Here is a 21,377-nt window from a genome sequence, read left to right on the forward strand (position 1 = left end):
CAGGAACTCTCAAACACAACCTAGGTTTAATTCCAGCTCTAGAGCTCCTAGATCTAACCTACGAGAAGACATGAAATTCCCGTATAAAAGATTGCGTCATATAGCCCACGTTTACAAGTTGAGTATAACCTTAAAGTTTATGGCCCTCCCACTCCTAAACTTATGTTGCATCAAGCCCGGCTCCACTCGGTATACATACGTATTCAAGCAGTCACTGATGTTGTATTGAGTTTCTGTCCAATTTAAATAGATGAGCGAGCCTACCTGGACAAGTCCATTGGTAAAAGCTACCTACACCCAACTTTATAGGCCAGCAGCCCTTTTAACCAATCAACATGCCACCAGCCCTGGCCACATCTATAGTATCCAATAGACAACGAGCGCTCTTCGAGACAACTAAACGGGTTCTTGCCAGCGCTGTGAATGATGGATTAGCCAGAGCAACGATCGAGGAATCTGCAAGTGTAAGCCTGTCATTATGTTTGCGTAATCAAGCCACGACCAACTATGGCGACACTTGGATCAAATGTGGTATCCGAGCGGATTCCTACGTCGAAACGGATGGTGGTAAGGTTATTGGATTCATCCGGGCAGATGACCTGCTCGCTCCTGTGCTTATCCGGTGCATCGAAGGCGGGGTATCTGAGGAGCTGGATCCGGGTGTGATTTGTCGCATCATTTGTCTCTGGGGACCTCAACAGTATTCGAGCGGCGCAGTAGAGTCCCTCATGAAAGAAGTACAGAATTCCGCGGATAATCAAGGTGAGGCATTAGCCCCTTTCCTGTCAAGCCTAAAACTGAGTTGAGGAAGGGAAATGGCTGGAAATCGCAACTACGCTACCAACGCTGCATCTCAAGTCTTCACTGACCGATTGGGAGCGATCAGTTGTGTTTGGACATCCTACACATCCGGTACGGCTTTACATTCGTCTTGAATAGCAACAATCTGGAAATTAACCCAAATAAGTTACACCGAACATGTCTTGCCCAATCACCGCTGAAGGCCGTGATGCCTGATGATATCCCAGAGCTACTGCGACCTGAACTATCGTTCCTCTCCGTGACAAGGTCGCAGATGAAGGCATTTGGACCCTTTGAGAAGCTGCTGGAGCCTCTTCTAAAATCTCTTCGTGTTGCCAAGCCTGAATCACCGGACTTAATCGTCGTACCGTGTTTCTCTCGCCAGCTCCCAAATATTATGCCACTGTTCCCCGACGCGCGCCAGCTTCGAGCCGTGCAAAACTGCTGCCAAGCACTAGTCTCAATACGTACTCTATCTTTCGCACCTGAAGTGGACTTTCCTTTTCATCTAAAGCTCTCGTTGAATTGTCAAATTACATCGGGTCCGAGAACTATTACTCCCTGGAGTGCGGCTCTAGGCCCTGTACTCAGTAAGGCGTTGGAGGGCTTACTTCCACCTAATTTGTGGGTATTTGAAGAAGTAGCGTCTATCACAGGTGGCCAGGATGACTTCGCTAAAGCGCGTCATCTAACATGCATTATACGACAAAGCTTGGAGCAGCAAGCAGAGAATCTTGGACAGGCGCTTATCCCAGTTACCGGACTATACCAGAAACCTCTCCAAGATGACCGAACATACATGGAGATCATGTTCGGGCTGGATGACTTGCCGAAAAGGCAAACCTGGTTTAGAAGGTGAACTCCCTCTACCCCCTGTATCACGCAATAACATCTTCCTCTATGATCTAATTTGATGGTTATTACAAAACAGGTACCTTGCTCAGCTGTTCTCCCTGTTTCTGCCCCCATTAGCCCGCTATGGAATTGGTTTTGAAAGCCATAGCCAAAATACTCTTGTCCGTATCGACATCAAGGCAAAAGAGGTAGTTGGGTTCGCTGTTCGAGATTTTGGAGGAATAAGGGTTCATCATCCTACTTTTCGTCGTTCTGGCCGTGATCTCGGTGCGATCCCTGCGGGTGCTAGTACTATTACTGATGATTTGCATGCCGTGTGGCATAAAGTGCACCATGCTCTTCTCCAGGTACACGTTGGCCATCTGTTGTACATGTTGGGCCTAGAATCAAATGGAGGTTGGCCCATTGTTCGTGAAGAATTAAGGAAAGCGTTGAATCCGTCTGCAGACCCAGGTGGGAGGATGGTGTATGATTTTTTCATGCAGGTGACAATGCCATTTAAGTGTTTTATGGAGATGCGGCTGCAGGGCCTTTATCGCGATGTATGCCTCCCTATATTGTAACAGAAGTATACGGCTGACGTTGCGCAGTACTATCAGAGAGAGTTGCCGAATATTCTTCTCCGGAGCGCATGATGCTGGGAGGTCACTGTGAGTCTGTGACTAGGGTAAGTGCTTCTCTTGTTCCATAAAATTATGAGTTATAGGAGGGTTTCACTAAGTACAAAGCCCATACAGGTACTTGGTTGTCTTTTTATCTCAAATACTATGTAAATCATGTTTTAATAGTTTAATTATATTTTATTCAAACAATACAAATAATCTAGTAATAACGAGGATATTTAGTTGCATAGATTTTACTAAAATTCATTTTCTTCATAGGAACAAAAATCTATTTTCTGCCCTCACGCCGATTTCAATCTTAACAAGTCCAGAAACTCAATGCAACCTCAGTGAGTGAATGACTCATAGATTGAGCAGAATAGGACTTAGTACAACACAAATTTGAGTTGAATTCAGCTAAACGTTAAAATACGGAGCTGGGATACTATTAAACTATGGAAGGCGTCCTTCAGCTAAAATTAGGTTTGTAGAGAGCGCGTTGCTTTGGTTGGGTACTCCCAGGAATGCAACATCACGGATGAAACTACCGTAAAACGTAGATTCCATCTAGCTTTCAATTAGCCCGACCAAATTTATCAGTAGATAATCTAATAGTATCGGGGTAATGGACACATACTTCCATCAGTTGACTCACATACAGACAGTTTACTTCCATATCCTGAATATGGTGTCCTAGGCCTAGAAGCTATTTTTAAGTTGTGTCGACAGCTTGTTACTCTCTGGTGGTATTGAAGGAAAAGCAACATAGCATCAACAGCAGTCATGACGATGGGTTCGAGGCGAGGTGACGTAGCGGCTCAACTGCGAGGAAATCTATTATAAGGGAAAGGCTGTATCAGAATCACCTAACAATCTCACATACCAGCTCATATATCGGAAAAAGATTCATCAAGGCAATCGCATTGAATTTAGTTTCCTGCCAAATCATACGCAAATCACGCGTACTCAATGACTAGTTTCTTGTAAGTAGTTATCTAAGTCTTATTCTTCACTTTACCTACTCTTATTGCTCATAAAGGGATGAAAAGTATGACTTTTCAAAATATGCTGAACATCGTCCTTCACACCCCACAGCTGTGTTTGACACAATTTTGGCTTATCACCAAGCCACGTACGAATTATGCGTTGACCTGGGCTCCGGCCACGGAGCTGCAGCTCGAGCGCTAGCCAGGCATTTCAGCTTAGTTTTAGGAGTTGATCCCTCTGACGGCATGTTAAAGGAAGCCAGGGCACGGACAGACTTCGATAATATCCAATATTGTCAATCCAAAGCAGAGGATCTCTCCCTAATCACGCCGCGCACAGTTGACTTGGTCATATCCTGTCAGGCAGCACATTGGTTTGATCCTGATCAGCTGTGGAAGGAGATGGTACGAATAGTTCGGCCTGGGGGCACTGTTGCTTTTTGGAACTGGGGACAATATGTTTTGGTTGGACATCCTCACGCTGATCAGGCGCTGAGACGGTTCTCTGCTCAGTGTCTGACGTCGTACTGGCCTCAGCCAGGAAAGGCGGTTTGGGACGACTGGATGCGACCAATAGAATGCCGGGATCTCTCTAATTGGGAAGATATAAGGAGGTTAGAGTACGAGCCTACTGTTGAAGCTCCTGCATCAGGGACGGGAGGAGGAATACGCATGCATATACCACAAACCCTTAACAGACTGGAGGGATTGCTGCGGACGTGGAGTGCTGTCCATGAATGGCGCAGGGCACACCCTCAGGCTCTACCAGTGAATAAGGGCGGTAACGGAGATATTGTTGATACCCTGATGCAAGAGATGGTTGAGGTTGAAGAAGAGTGGCGTGAGTATACCGCGTCCGGGGGTAATTGGCGGGATATTAAGCTAGACATAGAAACGCGAAGCATTCTCCTAATGGCTAGAAGGAAATAAGGACACTTTTAGATACAATGATATATATCTCGTCTGATTTTGGTTTTCGTTTCTTATTCTTTTCCTTTTTTCCCTTTTTTTTTTTTTTTTGCCACGCGAGACGTCCACTAAGATCTCCAGTCGGATAGAGCACGCCAAATGTGCGAATATATTGTTGCACTTTGCCTTTCATGTTCACCAGATGTATAAATTTCGAGAATGAGAAGTAGATATCCTTCTTCACGTCCTTATTAGTAGTCACATCTAGGCCATATAACATAGAGTATCAAAACTGCTGTCAGAGCCTATGGGAGCCTAAGGCAGCAGCCACGTGACCTGACCACAACACCAAGGAATATCTCTGTAGAGTAGATTTAGACCTTAAGACAATCAATCCTGTTGTGATCTCAGGGGAAAGATGGGCAGAATGATGCTGTATCAGCTACACGTACGTAGCCTACTGAGGACCGGATGCCATTCGGATAGATACTCAATTTTATGGACGACTATCTCAACTATCTTGAGCGCTTCTTCTTCCTACTAATGGGTAAAGCCTTCAGGGGTTGAGGAGTTGCTGATCCGGCCAAGCCGCTATAGCGATTACGTGTCCCGTATAGATTCATATCAAATCCCATACACGTGAGCTACACCAGCTCCATCAACTGCTTATCAAAATTCTACAATCTTGTATTAGCCGCGAAAGAAAGGAAATATCCCGCGTCAGGTACGCCTTATGCGACAGGTGCCAGCCGGTGCGGCCTAAGGCGGGACAGACACTCTTACCGGTTGCAGCATTGTTCTTTCTAACTCTGCGATAATTCCTCCTAGATATGTGCAATGGTCCTGCGTTTGGTTGTAGGTAACCTGGCTTTCCTTTAGCCTTAGCTCCAATTTATCGAGACGTCTCTTTGATTTCTCTTCCCATTCTAGGCGCTTATTTGCCATACTGCAGATAGCTCGAAGCTCGTTCTCAAACCCAGGCTCCTTCAATTATTAGCAATTGTAACCCATGTCCAAAACTGACCGACTTTACCGGAACTTGGGACATTGCACTGGAGTAAATGGGGTATTAAGTGTGTTCAGCCTCTGATACGATGTATCAGGCTATCAGAACTCCAGATCAAAGGTCAAACTGGCGAGTATCCTTCCAACTTATACTCCTAGTATAAATCTCAAAAAAAAATTCTTCTAAAACTCTGTTTCCGTAAAATGGCATAACTATATGGTCGAGTTTGACAGCTATGTTCTTGGTGGAGATTTGCAAAGAAATACGTTAGGTACACACTGCGAGGCCTCAAGATCGGTATAAATACACAACGTGGCCATTTCCCTATATCTAGTTAGGGCTGATCGCCGTTGTTCAAGTGTGCTTCGCCCGAACCCGGAACAATCGACCAAGTCTCCGCAGTGAAAAGCAAATGCCGGCTCCTCCTCATACTCTCAGGATCAACGAATACCTTCATTGCCACAGAGTTTGTCCCTATATTGAAAACGCGAAATATGATATAGATCCTCTCTGACCCCCCGGTCCCTGATGCGTCTTCAGAAGACGATTGCATCTGTTTTAAGTTAGCAGCATATACTTTCCCCCTCTACATGCTATACGTACCCGCTCGTATTGGTACTTGCTCATGTAAAAGGGCGTTTCGCAGGAGGAGGTAGTTGATTTGACTTCCAGGTAAAAACGAGGTCGCTTCCCCGCCCATAATTCGGAACTTAAGTAGCCTTTTGCTATTAGGAAGGAGGTCATGATACCTTCGCTGTCAGTATATACAAGGTCGGCTGTCTCACGCCCACACCATGGTTGCAAGTCGATGTAGTCCTCGTGAAGTTGAATGTACTGGCGGATGGTGCTCTGCCAGTTTTCTCTGGAGAATCCTGGTAGATTTGGGCTGAGACGGGATAGGACTTCGAATACCTGCGGATGAATTAGTCTATCTTCTTGTTTACATCGTTATGTCTGAGGCTTTCATGCTGATACTCACAAATAGTTCACCTGCCGCACCTATTCGTTTGTCTCGCTCGAGCTTCTCTAGCGAACGAAGGTGGCCGGTATTGTCGCCTTGTTCGCGGAGATGCAGGTTCTGGAACTCACCGAGGAGTGATGTATCGATAGAGTCCCGAGTGGGAAAGATAAACTGGCGCGCAGCTGAGACAACCTTGTCTAAGATGGACCGATATTCTATATCTACGGGCGCAGCATTATATGCGGGCCTGGGGGTCGTCAGCAGAGAGGAGGGTGGAAAGCTCCAGAAATTAGGCCTGGTCCTTGGCGATGGCATAGTTTCTCCTCCGATTTCACCCGACACGACTGATGGCGTAGGAAAGGTTGTACTGGGTGTATTTGATTCTGTGCCGAATTGGTTGCTATAGCCAGATGCTGCGTCGCCACTGACCTCTTCCGCCTGACGGTCGTCGTTACTGGTTGTCAGGTCGGTATCGTCCTCTTCAGCAACCTCTTCGGTCTCAATACTCACAACCCCCGCTCGATCAAGGGTAGCGGCGACATAGGGAAGTGGCACTTGTAACACCTTCTCCATCACGTCCAACGCTCTGTCAGGAAAAGGCGCGCATATTCTTGTGGTCGGCTCTGTCATGATCCATTCTAGAAGAGCTTTTGGAATTCGGTCCACAAAGCATAGACATTGTGCCTTTTCATCTCGTGGCACGTATATTGTCAGGTCAGTATCAGCTTCATGCAGATGTAATTCACTTCTCGACACTTCCACCAAGATATCTTTTCCGTCCTGGTTTAGATGCAATTCAGAGCTAATCCCGTCCGTGGCACAGACCTTGATTTTTCTAAGAAGCTCATAAAAGGTATCCTCACTCTTTAGCATTCTGGGGCTATTGTAATGTGCAGCGATGCTGTTTTCTGCCATTAGCTTGTTCCTTCATGTTTGATGAATTAACGTACCGCAGCAAGCCATACGCTCTGAGAGCTATATTTCGATCTTTTGACACCAGAGATTGATGGGCACCATTGCTCAACCTAGAAATCTCTTTGACAGAAACGGACAAATAACGTCGCTCAAGTCCAGCCCAGTTCAAAAAGGGCGCCAGTCGATGTATGTCATTGACACTAAAGTCGAGAAAGTGGGCCTTTCCAGCAAAGTAGTCGTACAGGTGTTTACGATCCGCTATTGAGAATGCTTCGTCGCAGCTGCGGAGTAGGATCTGGCCATTGAGATCCCGCACGGGAAACACTTTCGCATCCCGGATCGACTGACTATCTGGCACTTCTTCGTCTGTTTGGAGATGCTTGTTTAGCAGCCAAATAGTCTCCTTGACTTCCTCAATAGACGCAGACGTGCTTCCCTGGTCGACTAATTTCGTAATCACCATCTCAAGCGTTAAGGTTTGTACGCCAATTATGTCAACAAAGAACTCCTCCAGACCTTCGTATTCGTCGTTCAAGGCTACCATCCCGTCGATGTTTGTGGCTTTTGACCATAGACATTGCGAAGGCTTGTACCAACCCGATGAGCCATCCTCGTTCTGGTGGTAGATAAGGCTATATTTATAAAATGATTCCCTGCAGGTCCTTCATCAGCCACGTATTTCTTGTATTGTGGCGGAACGTTCAAAGAGCCTACCGGATATATTCAACGTCTTCTGAGGTCTTCTGCGGCAATAGCCTAGTTAATGTATGGTATAGGCTGCAAATTTCGCCATCTTCCTCCATTATGTTCTCCTGGCTATACAGCACCAGCTCCTCTAAGACGTCCATCGCATCAACATTGCGAATCCATAGGATATCTTTAAAAAGTCGAGCGACGAAGTCGGTATCGGGAATGTCGCCATAGAGTTTCTGAAGAGGGTGGACGTTCCAAATATGCTCTGGGGATTCCCATATGCAACATTTCGGGGCATCCCACCTTACATAGTGCTTAGGGTTGTTGGCCGGACGCGGAATATAAACGAGGCGATACTTATCAAACGCGTCTCTGCAATTGACGTTAGCCTCGTCATTGCCTAGAAAGATTGAGGTTACACCATCGTACCGGATCATTTTCCGTGTGATATCCGGAGTTGCGGACTCCCGCCATCTCGTGTATAGCCGATCATAGAGATCAATGACTCGTCCTATATCCTGAAGCGGAGAAGGGCCTGGGTTTGCTTCTTTGATATAACGCAGGACGACGAAGATGAACTCAATGTCTGACTTGGGATACCCGAACCCTAGGGCCTTGGAGACAATAGATATGTCTGAAAGGCGTGTTTGATTCTCTGCCACGACGGAGGAATCCAGCCACGGGAAAAACTCACCATCATGGAGAAATTGCTTCGCATACTCTAGATGTTCGGTGCAAACGTATGTTTCACCAATGGGGTGCTCCCTGCCATCCTCACAGGGGACCTTGACTGTCAAGAGCTTTTTGACCAAAGCTGGATCGGCCAGAACTTTGTCTCCTCCACTGAGCCAGTAACGTAATAGAAAACCAAGAAATTTCGCTGGCAGGGCTTTGCCAACGTGCGCGCATTCTATACTGAGGCTGCCGTCCTCAACCAAGGGGATCTCATCGCGGATGTTGAGCACTTGTTGTAGCCATTTTTGCCAGGTGCGACTTTCCCCTTCAGGCGTCTCTGGAGTGTTTTTGTTGATGTATTCTGGGTGGAGGATGTAACTATGTCCGGAGTAATCGGACTCAGGCTGTAGTAGCTGCTGGGCCCCGTACTCGTCATGGCTGGGGAAGTACAACCTGCTTGCCTGTATTGATCGCCAATAGCCTCGATGATCGCAGACGGATGAATTCTTGTAATATGCATATCGATCCGTGTCTGGGTCAAGGTGAGCGGTCTGGTAGAGGAAAGCTAGGTGTTTTCGAGAAGTCCCTAGATCTGGAATATTTTTGTTAAGAGAATTAAGTACCCAACGACGCACATCAGGCACCTCAGCCTCTTTAACCCCCATGAGGCGGAAGAGCGCCTTTCGCCTTGGGTTGAGTTCTGCTGACGGCTCTACTAGGCATACGCCTGTTGTGGATGGAATCTTATATCTCGCGATGAAGGAAAAATATATACTAGAGTTCGAGGCTGATATGGAGGTCCAAGCTCCACCCACGAGCGGAATGATCTTAAGCCTTCTAATTCTGGTAGACCACTTGGGACAGGCTTCAATTAAGATGTCCGCGACACGAGTATGCCAATCATCAGATGTGTCGGGGGCGTGCATTCTAGATCCAGAGCCTTGATCCAGGTCTTGTTCAAGCCTCACAAGAAAGTCGGAGAACTCCATCCAGCAAAGGCCATAGCCTTTCAAGAGATCCAGATCCCGGGCTTTATATTCGGGGGCGAGATATTGTTCATCCTGTAGGTCGGGAAGTAAACACTCCCAACTCCTGTCGAGATAGCGTGATCCGGTCCGCAGCATGAATGAGATCCCGCGTGTTCGGCTATGTGTTCTGGTCCACAACATTGCTTCTCCAAGAAGGAAGAAGAAAATATTGTTTACCAACTTGCCCCAGAAGCGATCTTGAGACATCTTTGCAATCTCTGGCAAGAATCGCATCCATGTGTAGCGAATGGATGAATGCTGGGCAATACTTAGTTTAGATAATGCCTGGACAAAGGCGCTTGCAATGAAGGGTATTAGAGCGGCATTGCGAGCAGATGAACGAACAATATCCTGACGACTCGCATCCGTGACAAAGTCGGCTTGGATCAAGAACTAATTCATGTTAACATTCACTGCTTGCACAGACCAACCATGATTCACTCACATAGAATCCCATTTTCCGAATGGGGAGGAAGGCATAGACGTCTTGTACCTCGATGATCGGCGTAAAGTCCGGGCACAAAGGAAGAGCAACGACCACGTCTGATGTAGCGTAGGCGTTGCTCTCTATTTCACTCTGTGTGTAGGTGCGGTTTTCGCTCTTGGGAAGGTGGCATGCTTTTTCAGTTGCGATATAGTAATCTTGGCTTGTTTCTTGAACATTGCTGCCTTCAACAGTTCGCTGTCGAAGCGTGGTCTGCCGGTCGCCATGTCCAGGCTCTCGAGTAAATATCGTCGAAGAAGTCTCTTCGCCGCGATCACTATGGATTTTCACTTCGATCCGCCGAAGGTTCTTCATGAATAGAAGGAATGTAGCCTGGAGCTCTCGAAATTGCTCTAGTGTGGTCTCGTATTGTCGAGAGAAGCTTTCATCTGTGCTAGGTTCATGCAAATACAGAGTGATCCGTGTGAGGTGGGGCTCAGGGATCTGCTCAGGCTCTTCCCAGACGGGAGATATCATTCCCATCCCGGAATCGCCAGGTCGGTGATTGAACGAGAATGAAAAGTCCCCCGATTGAATATGAACTTTCCAGGCCACCATAAAAACGGACTTGAACCCAATCCCTTTTTCACCGATATACCCTTGAGCTCCCTGCTTGGAGCTCTTTCCCACACTACATATTGCAGTCAAGTTCTCAGGAGTGAAGCCGTCCTCGTTACACTCTAGCACAATCCGTTTGGGATATACGCGAAATGACACGTAGGGCATAGATCCGAGTGATTGTGCCTTATGGTATAAGTTGTCATCAGCATTCTGCAGTAGCTCAAAGACAAATCTGGCACTACTATTGTAAAGGTTTTTGGATAGTCTGTGTAATGTCAAATTAGAAAAGCACACAGTCAGTGAGATGGTTGCATACGTTATCACAGAAGATCCGATCATCTCATCTTTCTTGAGCATGGCTTCCTCGACCTTTCGCCGCACCTCTGCCGGCATAGTGCCGAGGACCGTCTCGTCGAGATAGCCATGATCCTTGGCAATTTCCTCTACTAGCCGACGGGCACTTTCCCTTCTATACATATCTGAAGCTATACTTGATGAGAATTGAATGTCGGAGAATGGGGACCATTTCCGCCAAGGTAAAATCGTTTCATAGCCACGTTACATAAATGATGGCAAGAACGAGGGAGGGGTGAGCGTTCTTAATTGTGGCCAGGCTGCCTTGTCGACAGTGGTAATTAATATACTAGCGCTCCCCACTATTACGGCTAGCGTCATGCGAGTTGACTGCGGCAGAACTCCTCCGGAGAATCGACCCATTCCCCGTGCATGGAATTATGAGCCAGTGGCCGCCCGACAGTAAAAAGCAAATCGAGCTCTATGAGAATGAATTTTATTAGTAGTGGAATTTCCATTTAGGCCCAGCTGTTCTGGATTAGGGTTTTCCCGGCCCTCATATGCTTTAGTTCCAAACACACCTCCCACGTTTCCTAATCGGGAACTGCTGCCTATCACCGCCGCGCCTTGCCGCTTGTACCTTAGTCTTCCCTCAGGGCCCAGTGAGCAAGTCGAGTGGCCTTGGTGAGCCTGGGGTGAGTGGCTCACCCCATCTATTGTGCACTCACCCAAGCCCACCCGAGGTCGCGCGACGGTAAAGCGGCTCACCCGCTAGCTCCCCGGGCGGCAGCCACCCGACTTCTGGCCGCGTTTAAGCCACAACCGGCCGGTTAGTAGTTGGATGGGTGACCACTAGCGAATCCCGGCTAGCCGTTGTATGTTGGAGTTTACCTTGTTTTTTTGATCCGTTGGGTTTAGCGCCCTCGCCGCTTTCTCTTCACCTTCTTCACCTTCTTCACCTGAAGCTCAGCTGAACCGCCTGAATCTCAATACTGCACACCCAGTGACCCCGCTTGACCCCTGTCCTGCTGACGTGTCCTCTTTCAACGTCACTATACTAGTGTGATGTACACATGTAGCTTAGCAGTGCGGTCATTGTGGGCGGGTAAGAGCTATATATAGCTTCGTAAGACGGCCAAATCCTTTCGGCTGCTGTGCAATATATCGGATACCGGGCATAATCAGCTTCCAGCTCGAATCCTAGAAAGTGTCGCAGTTGGTCCAGCCAATATCCATATTCGAACGAGATAGGCTGGATCCTGACTGGAGCCCCTGCACCTTCTTCCCGTTGTGAGCTAGAATCTGATCCCCTTTCCGTGTTTCCCAAAACTGCGCCAGGCGAAAACACCTTGCTGCAGATTTCTAGTACTGTTCTGAAGCCTAGGAACAAAGTCAGAAAGTCTTCTCAACCGTCATCCCGAAATGCCAGATACTCACAAGGTCGAGGGCCCTTCATGAAGGAACAGATGAAAATGTAGGCAGCGGCGGTATATACCGCATGGCAATGTTCTTTATTAAGTCGCGGCATAGCGGCTGACACTTCCCGAATAGCAAGGTTGTCTCGGCTGCCATATGGTAGCCATTGACCCGGATAGCATACTGTTGCTGCCGTAGGCTCTCTGGACTCCGTGCCAACTAGAATCATAAAAGGCAAGTAGAAGGCGCAATACATAGGGATAAAAGAAGCCAAGGCGAGGAAGGTGGATCCGTTGGTGCACACCCATTGCAGCCGTGCTTTTCGAATCGCCAATGTCAGTTGGAGTGATAAAGTGATGGAACAATTCCATATCGACCATAGTAATCTAGAACGGCGTCCCATTATGCATTGTTACCGATCGCTAAGGCTCTCAACAGAGCCATGATTATTGTAAATATGGCCATGTAGCGCTATTTTCCAGAACTAGTAAGTTTTCTCTACCATCTTCTTCGACCCAGTTAATAACTGAGCGGTGAAATTCCCCGGTAGGAAATTCCGGCAAACCCCTTCAGTCAATTGTCGAGGCCATAGGTAATGTGTGGTGGCCTCTGGGACGTCCGGGTGGGCTGCCAGTATCGCTGAAACGTGCTACCAGTGAACGTTGATGGGACAAAAGATTATGGTCTAGTCGAACACTAGTCGTCTATCTATTTTGGTTACATGTCTGGTAGTTGATATGAATTGCCTTGTTTTGATAGTTCCCTGGCGAGCAGGCACTACATAGTTGTAGTTGTAGCTGAATGATAGTCATTGTCAAATAGGATTCCCCCTCATATCTATCGGCATATCTCTGCCCGAGCCGAGACGTTTTGAAATCCGTCGATCGATAGGGCCGAAGTTGGCTTCATGGATTCGACCAAAGTTGTGACTATACCATTCCACTGCCTGTTTATCCGGACAATGATCAAGGACATCATTGTCAACCTCGAGGTATCCTGTCATCAGAGATATCCAGGACCTCAGGGACTCACCCCACGCAGAAAACCCTGTCTCTTTTTCTTCATCAATGGCAGCCTTTACAAAGCTTTCCACTAACGCCTGTTCCAGTGGGTAGCGAAGATTGCCGTAGATTTTGTATCGTTTTGTTAACGCTGCATCTCTTATATCTTCTTGAGAAACGTGCGCAAAGGTGTTCGGAAATAAAAATAGTTGTAAGCTCTTTTCTGCTGGATCACCGTGTGGATAATTAAACACTGCACAAGACCGATCCAAGCGGCTGTAGCCAGCATTTATTTCCTCCAACATCTGCTGTGGGTTTGGATGGTCCTCCATGACTTCCGGAGGAGGGGTGCGATTGGGAACACTTCGGTAGAATCCTGCGCTCTCGAGCTTTTCCATGGCGGCTGTGTAGTCGTCGTCTTCCACCACAATCATGGGGGCCTACGAAGAAAGAAAGGCGGTTAGCTGGAACATGACTGGGCTCAAATTCTACTACTAGAGGTACACGTTACTCCAACGGCAATGGGGACGCCTAGATACCACATTGCAAGCGCTCCCCAAGGAAACACATTGAGAGGTTGAAGTGTTTTGCTCAGTCTTATGGAGAACCTGTCAGGCTCGATCTGTCTCACGCGCCTAAACATAGCTACAGTGGGTAATCTGATTCTGTCTAGTTTGTCTCGAGCGGAGGTGGTCTATTTTCCGCGGAGAAAAAAAATATATAATGATCAAAAGGAGGGGATTAGGAAGATGACGGATTGTAAAAAGTTCGTGGCGGAGACTGGGTATTTACGACTGGTCGATCACCCGCAATCCGCTATTATCTGTGGCGGACCACCTGACCACCCACCGGCGGAAGGCGGTGGGTGGTCGGCGGCCTACCGGCAGATTCGGCCTAAAGGCAGATTTTAAAAATATCATAAAATATCATCTTTTTGAAGCTATACAAACCACCCAATATGCCTAAAGTGTCTGAAATTCATGATGGATGTGTAGATGAAGCCGCCAAAGCGGCCCAGCAAATTGAAAAACCTAATATTGCTAAAATCGCGCGAGAATTCGGAGTTCCTTACTGTACTCTATACGGCCGCATCCATGATCATAGAAAGTCTCGAAATGGTCGCCCCTCTACAAATAAAGCTCTAAATCAGTATCAAGAGGATGCCTTAGTAAGATAGATTACTAGAATGTGAGATCTTTACCTCCCTGTCACAGTATTGCTTCTAATTGACTTTGCAAATCAAACCTTGAAGCAGGTTAAATCTGTGCGACGCGTTGATCGATCCTGGACATATCACTTTATCAAGAAGCTTCCTCCACACCTCCAGCTTGGCCCTGAGATGCAAGGAACAAAGGAGAAGAAGTGTATAGAGACAGAGGATATTAAATTACTTCAATTTTGGTATATTCAGCTCACCAACTTGCTTAAAGGGGTCCCTGATCGTCTCATATATAACTTTGACGAATGCGGCTTCCAACCAGGTCAAGGAAAGAATCAGAAAATACTAGGGACAAAGAAAAAGAGACCTCGCGATAATACTGAAGCAGAGCATGCAGAGAATATCACAGCGCTTAAATATATCACTGCAGATGGATAGGTAATGACTCCGCTCTTTATCTTTAAAGGGCAGAGATTTATAGAAGCTTGGTATGATAATAAGGCTATACCAGAGGATTACTATACTGCTATCTCCGAGAAAGGCTATATCAACCCTGAAGCCACATGCAGCCCAGCCCAGCAGCGCTATCTGCTGTCGTAATTTAGCGAAGCTCGGACACAGGTATGTATTTCACATGTAATATAGACCTTTGCTAACTTGAGCTGGTATAGGCCGAGAGAGCTGAGCAGGCCATGAAGGACTTAATACAGATCTTCAAGGAAAAGACCCAACCGAAGGACTGGAATCCACACAAATACACCACATTGTATCGGAACTTCAAACTATGGGGTAACTTCTTTGGGCTTCCAATCCTTAAAAGGAATGACGGGGAGGTCACCATAGCGCAGACTATTGCTAATATGAATAAAGTGAGAAGTATGCTAGCATATCTATGGTAGCCTTATGAAAGCTGCTTGTTGACCTATTTGCAGTACGGTTCACCAAGATCAAAAATGCTCTAGAAAACTCCGGAAGGAAGTTTGATTTGATTGTCAATTGCAACGACAATTGGCTTGTGTATGAAAATGATCGCATCGACAAAAATGGAGACAGGTTCCGTGAGTTACTATTAACCAGTTGTGTCATCGGTCTGCATTGCCCCTGTCCATAGAATGAACTGACTGTCGCCCGCGGAATGTAGGGAGATACAAGGACACCCGGGAGAAACATAAAGGGACGTCCGTGTATGTGGAGACCCAAGCACCGATGATGACATGTAGGGAAAATCCAGCAGCTAAAGCCTATTCATTTTACAATGAAATGCTGGAACAGGAAGAAATGGTACTCTGCCCGCTTGCGTGGAATAAATGGGCCGGTGAACCCCCTCCATTTTTATCTGACTTTGCAGGGACTCCGTTCTCGGGAATGAAGGGCAAATATCTCACTCTATTAAAAAATCGTGCTGCTGGAAATACCCTTCTGCATGAGGCCTTCCACTCGTGGAATATCCTGGAAAAGCAGATAGGTTAGCTTGCCAGCTCAAAGATGCACTGGTTCTAATGAATATAGCTAATCTAGTTTCAGTGGACATGCCAATACAGCACGAAGGGGTCACCAAGGGTGCTTATGGCGCAACTCTTGTGCAGGCTCTTGCCAGGAAAGATCCCAATCAGGCATTGCAAAAACGCAGGTACGATCTGTCCACTATTTTAATTCCCGCTTCATCTCTAACAGCCCTTTAGACACCCATGCCCTGTTTGCACTAGGTAAGCTGATCGGGTGTTTACTGAGCTTGCCCCAGCAGCGTCTCTAACGTGTACAAGGCGTGTATTATGACAAGTGTAATTGGGCTAACCCAACGGGAAAATGCCTTGATGACAGTCCGGACACCATATGCCCGGAGGATGGAAAGACTAAAAAGAGGAATTGTATTACTATTGACTGGGACTAAAAGCACATGGATAGGACGCTTTCCGGAGGACATGTAAATGGTTGAGCGCAGATTCTAAACAGATTGTCTGTTAATGAGGCGGGGGACTGACAAGAAACCTGAAGGCCAAGCTTGGGTATAATTTGGGCACAGACCAGTGGTCTATCAGGGTCTAGAATACCCTCATCTGAAGTCACTAGTGCCGAAACTAGACCCCGTGTTGCCTGTACATAAGAAAATCCTATTCCATTGTTTGGCTCCCTTCCATCACTAGTTCTTAATCACCTCCCGGCAGATTTGCTCTCGTGCAATGTATTTCACTGGCCTACCGAACGAAACACTTTTCTTGATCGCGTCATATCTACCGTGTCAACAGGATGTCTATGCACTGGTACGAATAAACCGCCGCCTCTATCATACGCTACACGATTATCTCTATGAATACAACAGTCGCTACTACCATGGGTCTGCACTAGCGTTTGTCGCTAAACAAGGAAATATAGGACTCATGGAAAAACTTCTAAAGGGACTTCAAACCGCCCGAACTAGGTTGCGAACTCCACCAAGACCATGCTGGAGAAGCGAAGCACCTGCTGAGGAGCGATGGGAAGAGGATTCAGATGAGGTTGAGTGGGACTCGGATGATGAAGATATGAAACCATTAACCCGCGACATCTCAGCTCATCCATTAAAGATTGCCAGGTACAGTGTGGCAGATATTGTGCAGATCCAGAAGGCTTTACTTGCTGCTATTGAAATAAATAATCCGGAGATCGTAACCCTTCTATTTGAGTGGGGTGCTCAGGCAAACTTCTATCGTGGGAATCTGCGTGATGATAGTCCCGGACGGATCCGACGTCAACACAGTCGCGCGAAAGACCCTCCACCACTTTTTCTAGCAGTCAGGTGTGGGCATGCGGATCTAGTCAAATATTTGCTTGAAAAAGGGGCTGATCCAGACCGCTATCGCCCCTCTCCCTTGTACCGCGCGGTTGAGGATGGTCGATACAATATTATCGCAATGCTACTGAATTATGGGGCCCCGCTATCTTACGCAGGTGTTCTAAAGCTAGCGGTACAGCGCCGCGACAGAACCATGCTTAACTTTTTATTCAATAATGGGGTAGAAGCCGCGATGTATGGACATCGGGCATTACATGTGGCTATTCGAAGACATGATCAAGAGATGGTTGAATTCTTACGACAGAAAGGCGCAAATCTGGAGCAGCATCTTGAGGAATCTGAGGAATCCCAGGATAAATGGAATCGAGAAGACGGCGATGGTATGGATGGGAACATCACCCGTCACTCATTCCCTACCTGTCTAGGAGAAGAGGAAGTATCCGAAGAAAGTGGAGAAGAATATGGATCTGATACATAGCATAGTCTCCATGTTGCACTATTCAACTGGATATTACTATTGAGCTCGTGGATCGGTTGCTGCTGGTACGAGGACCCAATCGTCGCCTGGTATCAAGCTCATGTTTCAAGGGCGAACACTCCTCGTTCAGCGCAGAGTTCGCTCTAATGGAACTATTGAAAGTTTGACTGTGAATGTACAGGCCCCACATACGTGCATAAGTCTTTATTTCTGATGCTCTGGTGGCCGTGACACAATGTAGTATCGATTACGGATTTATTTCCCACGCTACTCTAGCTTATATGCCAAGAACGCCTTGTTATAGGACGCACTAGCCTAGTAACCCATAGCAATTTCCTCGACACATAGTATCCTGCCAAGGTAAAACCTTGCGGCCTCGTTAGACAGTTGCATAGAAAATAGTAACAATCGACACAGTCCAGTCTATGCCAGGCTAGGTTAACTTTAGAAGGCATACATTCGGTCAGGCCTCCAGCTAGTCAGTCCACACTAATCGCAGTCAAAGAAGCAGAACGGGCATATACTAGGCTTTACACAGCTGAGCTAGAGGTTGACCCTGACCCCAACCCCATATAGGCGTGCCACCAGTTTGACCAGTGGCGTCCTACGCATCGGCTGCTCGCCTACGTCTGTATGATCCCTATTCTTAAACCATTGAGCCAGGCAGTTTGCTGATTATCATCACCTTCACCATTGACAATATCCTTATCAAAATGCTTGGTGTTTGTATCCTTCTTCAGATTCTTCTTTGTGAATCGGTTATTGCGTGGTCCAATGGCGCCAGTGCAACCGGAATGACTGATCCCTACGTTGTTGATGGCTGCGAGTTCTGGGCGAACAACATTGAATCCAGCGACAGCTGTGAATCCATTGAGGTCTTCTTCGGGATCACGAGGCAAGAATTTCAAATTTGGGTGAGTTTATGTTCTCCCTTGCAAACTACTTTTCCTTATCCCGTTGGAATTTGGACTTCTCAAATTAGTTGCGTGTGATTTCTTGATCAATGGATGCATCTTCTTCTATATAAGAAAATTTAATTTACTGAACCTTGCTTAGAACCCATCTATATCATCGTCATGTATCCTGATTCGTGGATGGAGCTACTGCGTCGCAGGTCGCTCTTCGGCGACAACGTCCACATCCACCACAGCCAGCCGGCCCTCCGATCCTCCAGGCACTATCACATACTCCAGTATAGCGGCTCCCACGCAAAGTGGTGTCGCCTCATCCTGCACTAAATATCATCTAGTGCATCCGGGAGATACCTGCTACACCACTCAAGATAAATATGGGGCTTTTACTCTTGAACAGTTCTATTCCTGGAACCCGTAAGTCTATACACCTTGAATAGACAGCAGCAGGACTAAGTTAACCATGAATAACCCAATATACAGCTCCATCGGTAAGGGATGTATTGGTATACAACCAGGCTATTATGTCTGCGTGGGCACTGAATCCAGGTCCACTATTTCTGAGACGCGCACCCCCGGGTCTACTACTCCGATTCCGAGCAATACCAGTAAAGAATCCCCTGCATCAGATCCCCAACCACACCAAACAGGTGTCCCAGCAAATTGTAAGCTGCCTTTATGTTCGTCGGTGTATCCCAGTTATACTTACTGGCTGGCGTTAACAATGTCATCGAGAGTAGGCAACAAATGGCACTATGTCGTCGACGGTGATGAATGCGAAACTATAGCTACTAGATGCGGCATTACACTGCAGCAATTCTACACGTGGAATCCAGCCATTGGTTCCACTTGCCGTTTCCTTTGGAAGGACAATTATGTCTGTGTCGGTATTGCTGGCGCGTCCATTGCCACATTTACACGTTTTCACACCCGAGTTGGACCAGACGCGATAGAGCTGACGGGTAGTTTAGACTCCACAAGACCGACGACGACCTCAACACCAGCCGATCATATTACCACATCGAGTGCCGGAGCAACACCTACTCTCCCCAGTACAACTATTCCCTCCCCCATTCAACCAGGAACCGCCACCGACTGCGTCACCTACTATGAGGTCCAATCCGGAGATGACTGCTGGGGCATTATCAATAAAAAGTTCACTTACATGACTGGCGATCAGTTTATCAAGTGGAATCCAGCGGTAGGCTCATCATGCAAGATTCTACTAGGCTACCACTATTGCGTTGCAGTGAAGACCGCTCAGCCAATGCCAGACACTATTGACACTTGCATGAAATGGCACCTTACAAGGGATGGCGATGGTTGCTGGCAGATCCAGCAGGATTTTCACATCAGTGCCGATAATTTTAACAAGTGGAATCCGCATGTAGGGGCTGATTGCCATGCTTTGTGGCTTGGATACTATGTATGCGTGGGTGTGTAGAGACGTCCTGAAGAGCTGGATGTATTCACAGAGTGGACAAGATATTCATTCCTGCCTAAGGATGTCTCGAGCAGGATTCCTTGTCACTCATATATGCTATCTTTGATAGCTTGATCTGAAATGATTCTGTTGTAGTTCAAAAGAAGATTGATGGTCACATTTCTCATCATAAACTTGAGGGTTTATATACAACATGAGGACCAGATTGATTGGAAATCAATCTGATCCTTAAACGGAATTTATTCCGTATGTGAAGCTTTATAGTTTATCTAGTCGAGCCTCGATTCACGACACATATAAGTTTTTCAGTTACAAAATTAACAGTTGGAAAGTAGTTCCCAATTTCTCTTAGATAAGCGGATGGCTTTGAGTTTTGCTGCTGCGGTTTAAGCTGATGGAAATATCCTGGATAATAGTGTCTTGAAAGAATAGAATATAGCTATCGGAATATTGCCTGTCACTGGACATGTACTGAAAGTCCTCTGGCTCTGGGAATAACTAGTCAGATGCGGAATCGACAGCCCTAGATAATGAGACTTTGGATAAACTCCAGATATTATATATGCCTAGCCTAGATAGCTACAACAACATTTACGGTGTGGGAATAGCAAGTAAAGAGACTGAACAAGATAAATTATCTGCTTAGATAGCCCAATATAGCTATTTATAAGCTGCTTAATGAATGCTAGATGATTGTTCTTTGTTTGCTCTATATCTTGCCATTAGAGCTGACATCTACTAGATGGCTGGCCATTATTCATTTCTATTATCTAATTTAAGGTATACACTAGAGTTATTTTACTTGTTATTAAGTTTAGCTGAACAGTATTCTGGCTAATATTATTTATAAGTTACCTTAACACCAGTTAGATATGTTATAGGGATTTTGTCAAGTAAGCCTTTCATTTAATTTCAAAAAGTGTATTGATATAACACCAAAAAAATATAACTTTTAGTATTGTTGGTCCAAGCGCGCAGCTATGTCCTGTTAAGAGGATCTCAGTCTTTATAAGATTCCAATACATGACTGATACGGGCCTTGATCAGTTAGTATAGGTTATGGAATTTTTATTGGCCAGAGATGAGTACCGATATCAGATGATTCATGAGTAACTTGTGATAAATGTGGGGCTAATACTATATGTGAAGATTTAAGACATGCGCATTGCAAAGATGACTAACAGTTCCTACTCACACATTAATACTGGAAAGTAGGCTAGTAACTCCTGGATCCGACTAGGTCAACTCCCAGTCTACATTGTTGGAAGCAAGAATTCTGAGATACCACACACAACCCAACACACTACGGTACAGTCTCATAGATATTCCTGAGGTCGGGAATCATGTAGAAGCGGGATGCGACAGGGCGGCGAGGCGCTATCCCTATTGTAAATGCCACTGTAATGCAATATATGCTGAGGGTGA

General features: G+C 46.5%; 7 protein-coding genes across 7 annotated transcripts; 5 read left to right on the plus strand and 2 right to left on the minus strand.

Annotated features, from left to right (window-relative positions):
• Positions 1–335: 335 nt before the first annotated feature.
• On the plus strand, positions 336–2,291 carry BDW43DRAFT_303443 (IucC family-domain-containing protein; the record flags this gene model as incomplete). The annotated part of the gene is made up of 5 exons (XM_032045412.1): positions 336–762; positions 812–912; positions 968–1,656; positions 1,733–2,198; positions 2,247–2,291. The coding sequence occupies 5 exons, from the start codon at positions 336–338 to the stop codon at positions 2,289–2,291; spliced, it is 1,728 nt and encodes a 575-aa protein (XP_031895844.1).
• Positions 2,292–3,227: 936 nt separating this feature from the next.
• Positions 3,228–4,174, plus strand: BDW43DRAFT_315344 (class I SAM-dependent methyltransferase; the record flags this gene model as incomplete). Its single annotated transcript, XM_032048032.1, has 2 exons — positions 3,228–3,241; positions 3,298–4,174. 2 exons carry the CDS (start codon positions 3,228–3,230, stop codon positions 4,172–4,174), a joined length of 891 nt encoding a protein of 296 aa, XP_031895845.1.
• A 1,162-nt stretch (positions 4,175–5,336) lies between these two features.
• On the minus strand, positions 5,337–11,198 carry BDW43DRAFT_289566 (uncharacterized protein). The gene is made up of 7 exons (XM_032043403.1): positions 9,877–11,198; positions 8,158–9,824; positions 7,750–8,100; positions 7,071–7,688; positions 6,139–7,021; positions 5,763–6,071; positions 5,337–5,712 (listed from the first exon to the last, which is right to left on the minus strand). Exons 1-7 carry the CDS (start codon positions 10,951–10,953, stop codon positions 5,494–5,496), a joined length of 5,124 nt encoding a protein of 1,707 aa, XP_031895846.1. The 5' UTR covers positions 10,954–11,198; the 3' UTR covers positions 5,337–5,493.
• Positions 11,199–12,911: 1,713 nt separating this feature from the next.
• BDW43DRAFT_289576 (uncharacterized protein) lies at positions 12,912–13,995 on the minus strand. The gene is made up of 2 exons (XM_032043404.1): positions 13,699–13,995; positions 12,912–13,627 (listed from the first exon to the last, which is right to left on the minus strand). The coding sequence occupies exons 1-2, from the start codon at positions 13,828–13,830 to the stop codon at positions 13,001–13,003; spliced, it is 759 nt and encodes a 252-aa protein (XP_031895847.1). The 5' UTR covers positions 13,831–13,995; the 3' UTR covers positions 12,912–13,000.
• Positions 13,996–14,886: 891 nt separating this feature from the next.
• On the plus strand, positions 14,887–16,178 carry BDW43DRAFT_198181 (uncharacterized protein). Its single transcript, XM_032039106.1, has 7 exons — positions 14,887–14,967; positions 15,018–15,222; positions 15,279–15,404; positions 15,488–15,811; positions 15,871–15,976; positions 16,029–16,052; positions 16,110–16,178. Exons 2-7 carry the CDS (start codon positions 15,039–15,041, stop codon positions 16,120–16,122), a joined length of 777 nt encoding a protein of 258 aa, XP_031895848.1. The 5' UTR covers positions 14,887–14,967; positions 15,018–15,038; the 3' UTR covers positions 16,123–16,178.
• A 318-nt stretch (positions 16,179–16,496) lies between these two features.
• On the plus strand, positions 16,497–18,217 carry BDW43DRAFT_289594 (ankyrin repeat-containing domain protein). Its single transcript, XM_032043405.1, has one exon. It carries the CDS (start codon positions 16,527–16,529, stop codon positions 17,595–17,597), a length of 1,071 nt encoding a protein of 356 aa, XP_031895849.1. The 5' UTR covers positions 16,497–16,526; the 3' UTR covers positions 17,598–18,217.
• BDW43DRAFT_322438 (uncharacterized protein) lies at positions 18,218–19,952 on the plus strand (the record flags this gene model as incomplete). The annotated part of the gene is made up of 5 exons (XM_032049551.1): positions 18,218–18,511; positions 18,654–18,925; positions 18,992–19,173; positions 19,249–19,408; positions 19,490–19,952. The coding sequence occupies exons 1-5, from the start codon at positions 18,311–18,313 to the stop codon at positions 19,950–19,952; spliced, it is 1,278 nt and encodes a 425-aa protein (XP_031895850.1). The 5' UTR covers positions 18,218–18,310.
• Positions 19,953–21,377: the final 1,425 nt, after the last annotated feature.

Source organism: Aspergillus alliaceus (assembly GCF_009176365.1).
Source record: "Aspergillus alliaceus strain CBS 536.65 unplaced genomic scaffold BDW43scaffold_57, whole genome shotgun sequence".
Classification (NCBI taxonomy): domain Eukaryota; kingdom Fungi; phylum Ascomycota; class Eurotiomycetes; order Eurotiales; family Aspergillaceae; genus Aspergillus; species Aspergillus alliaceus.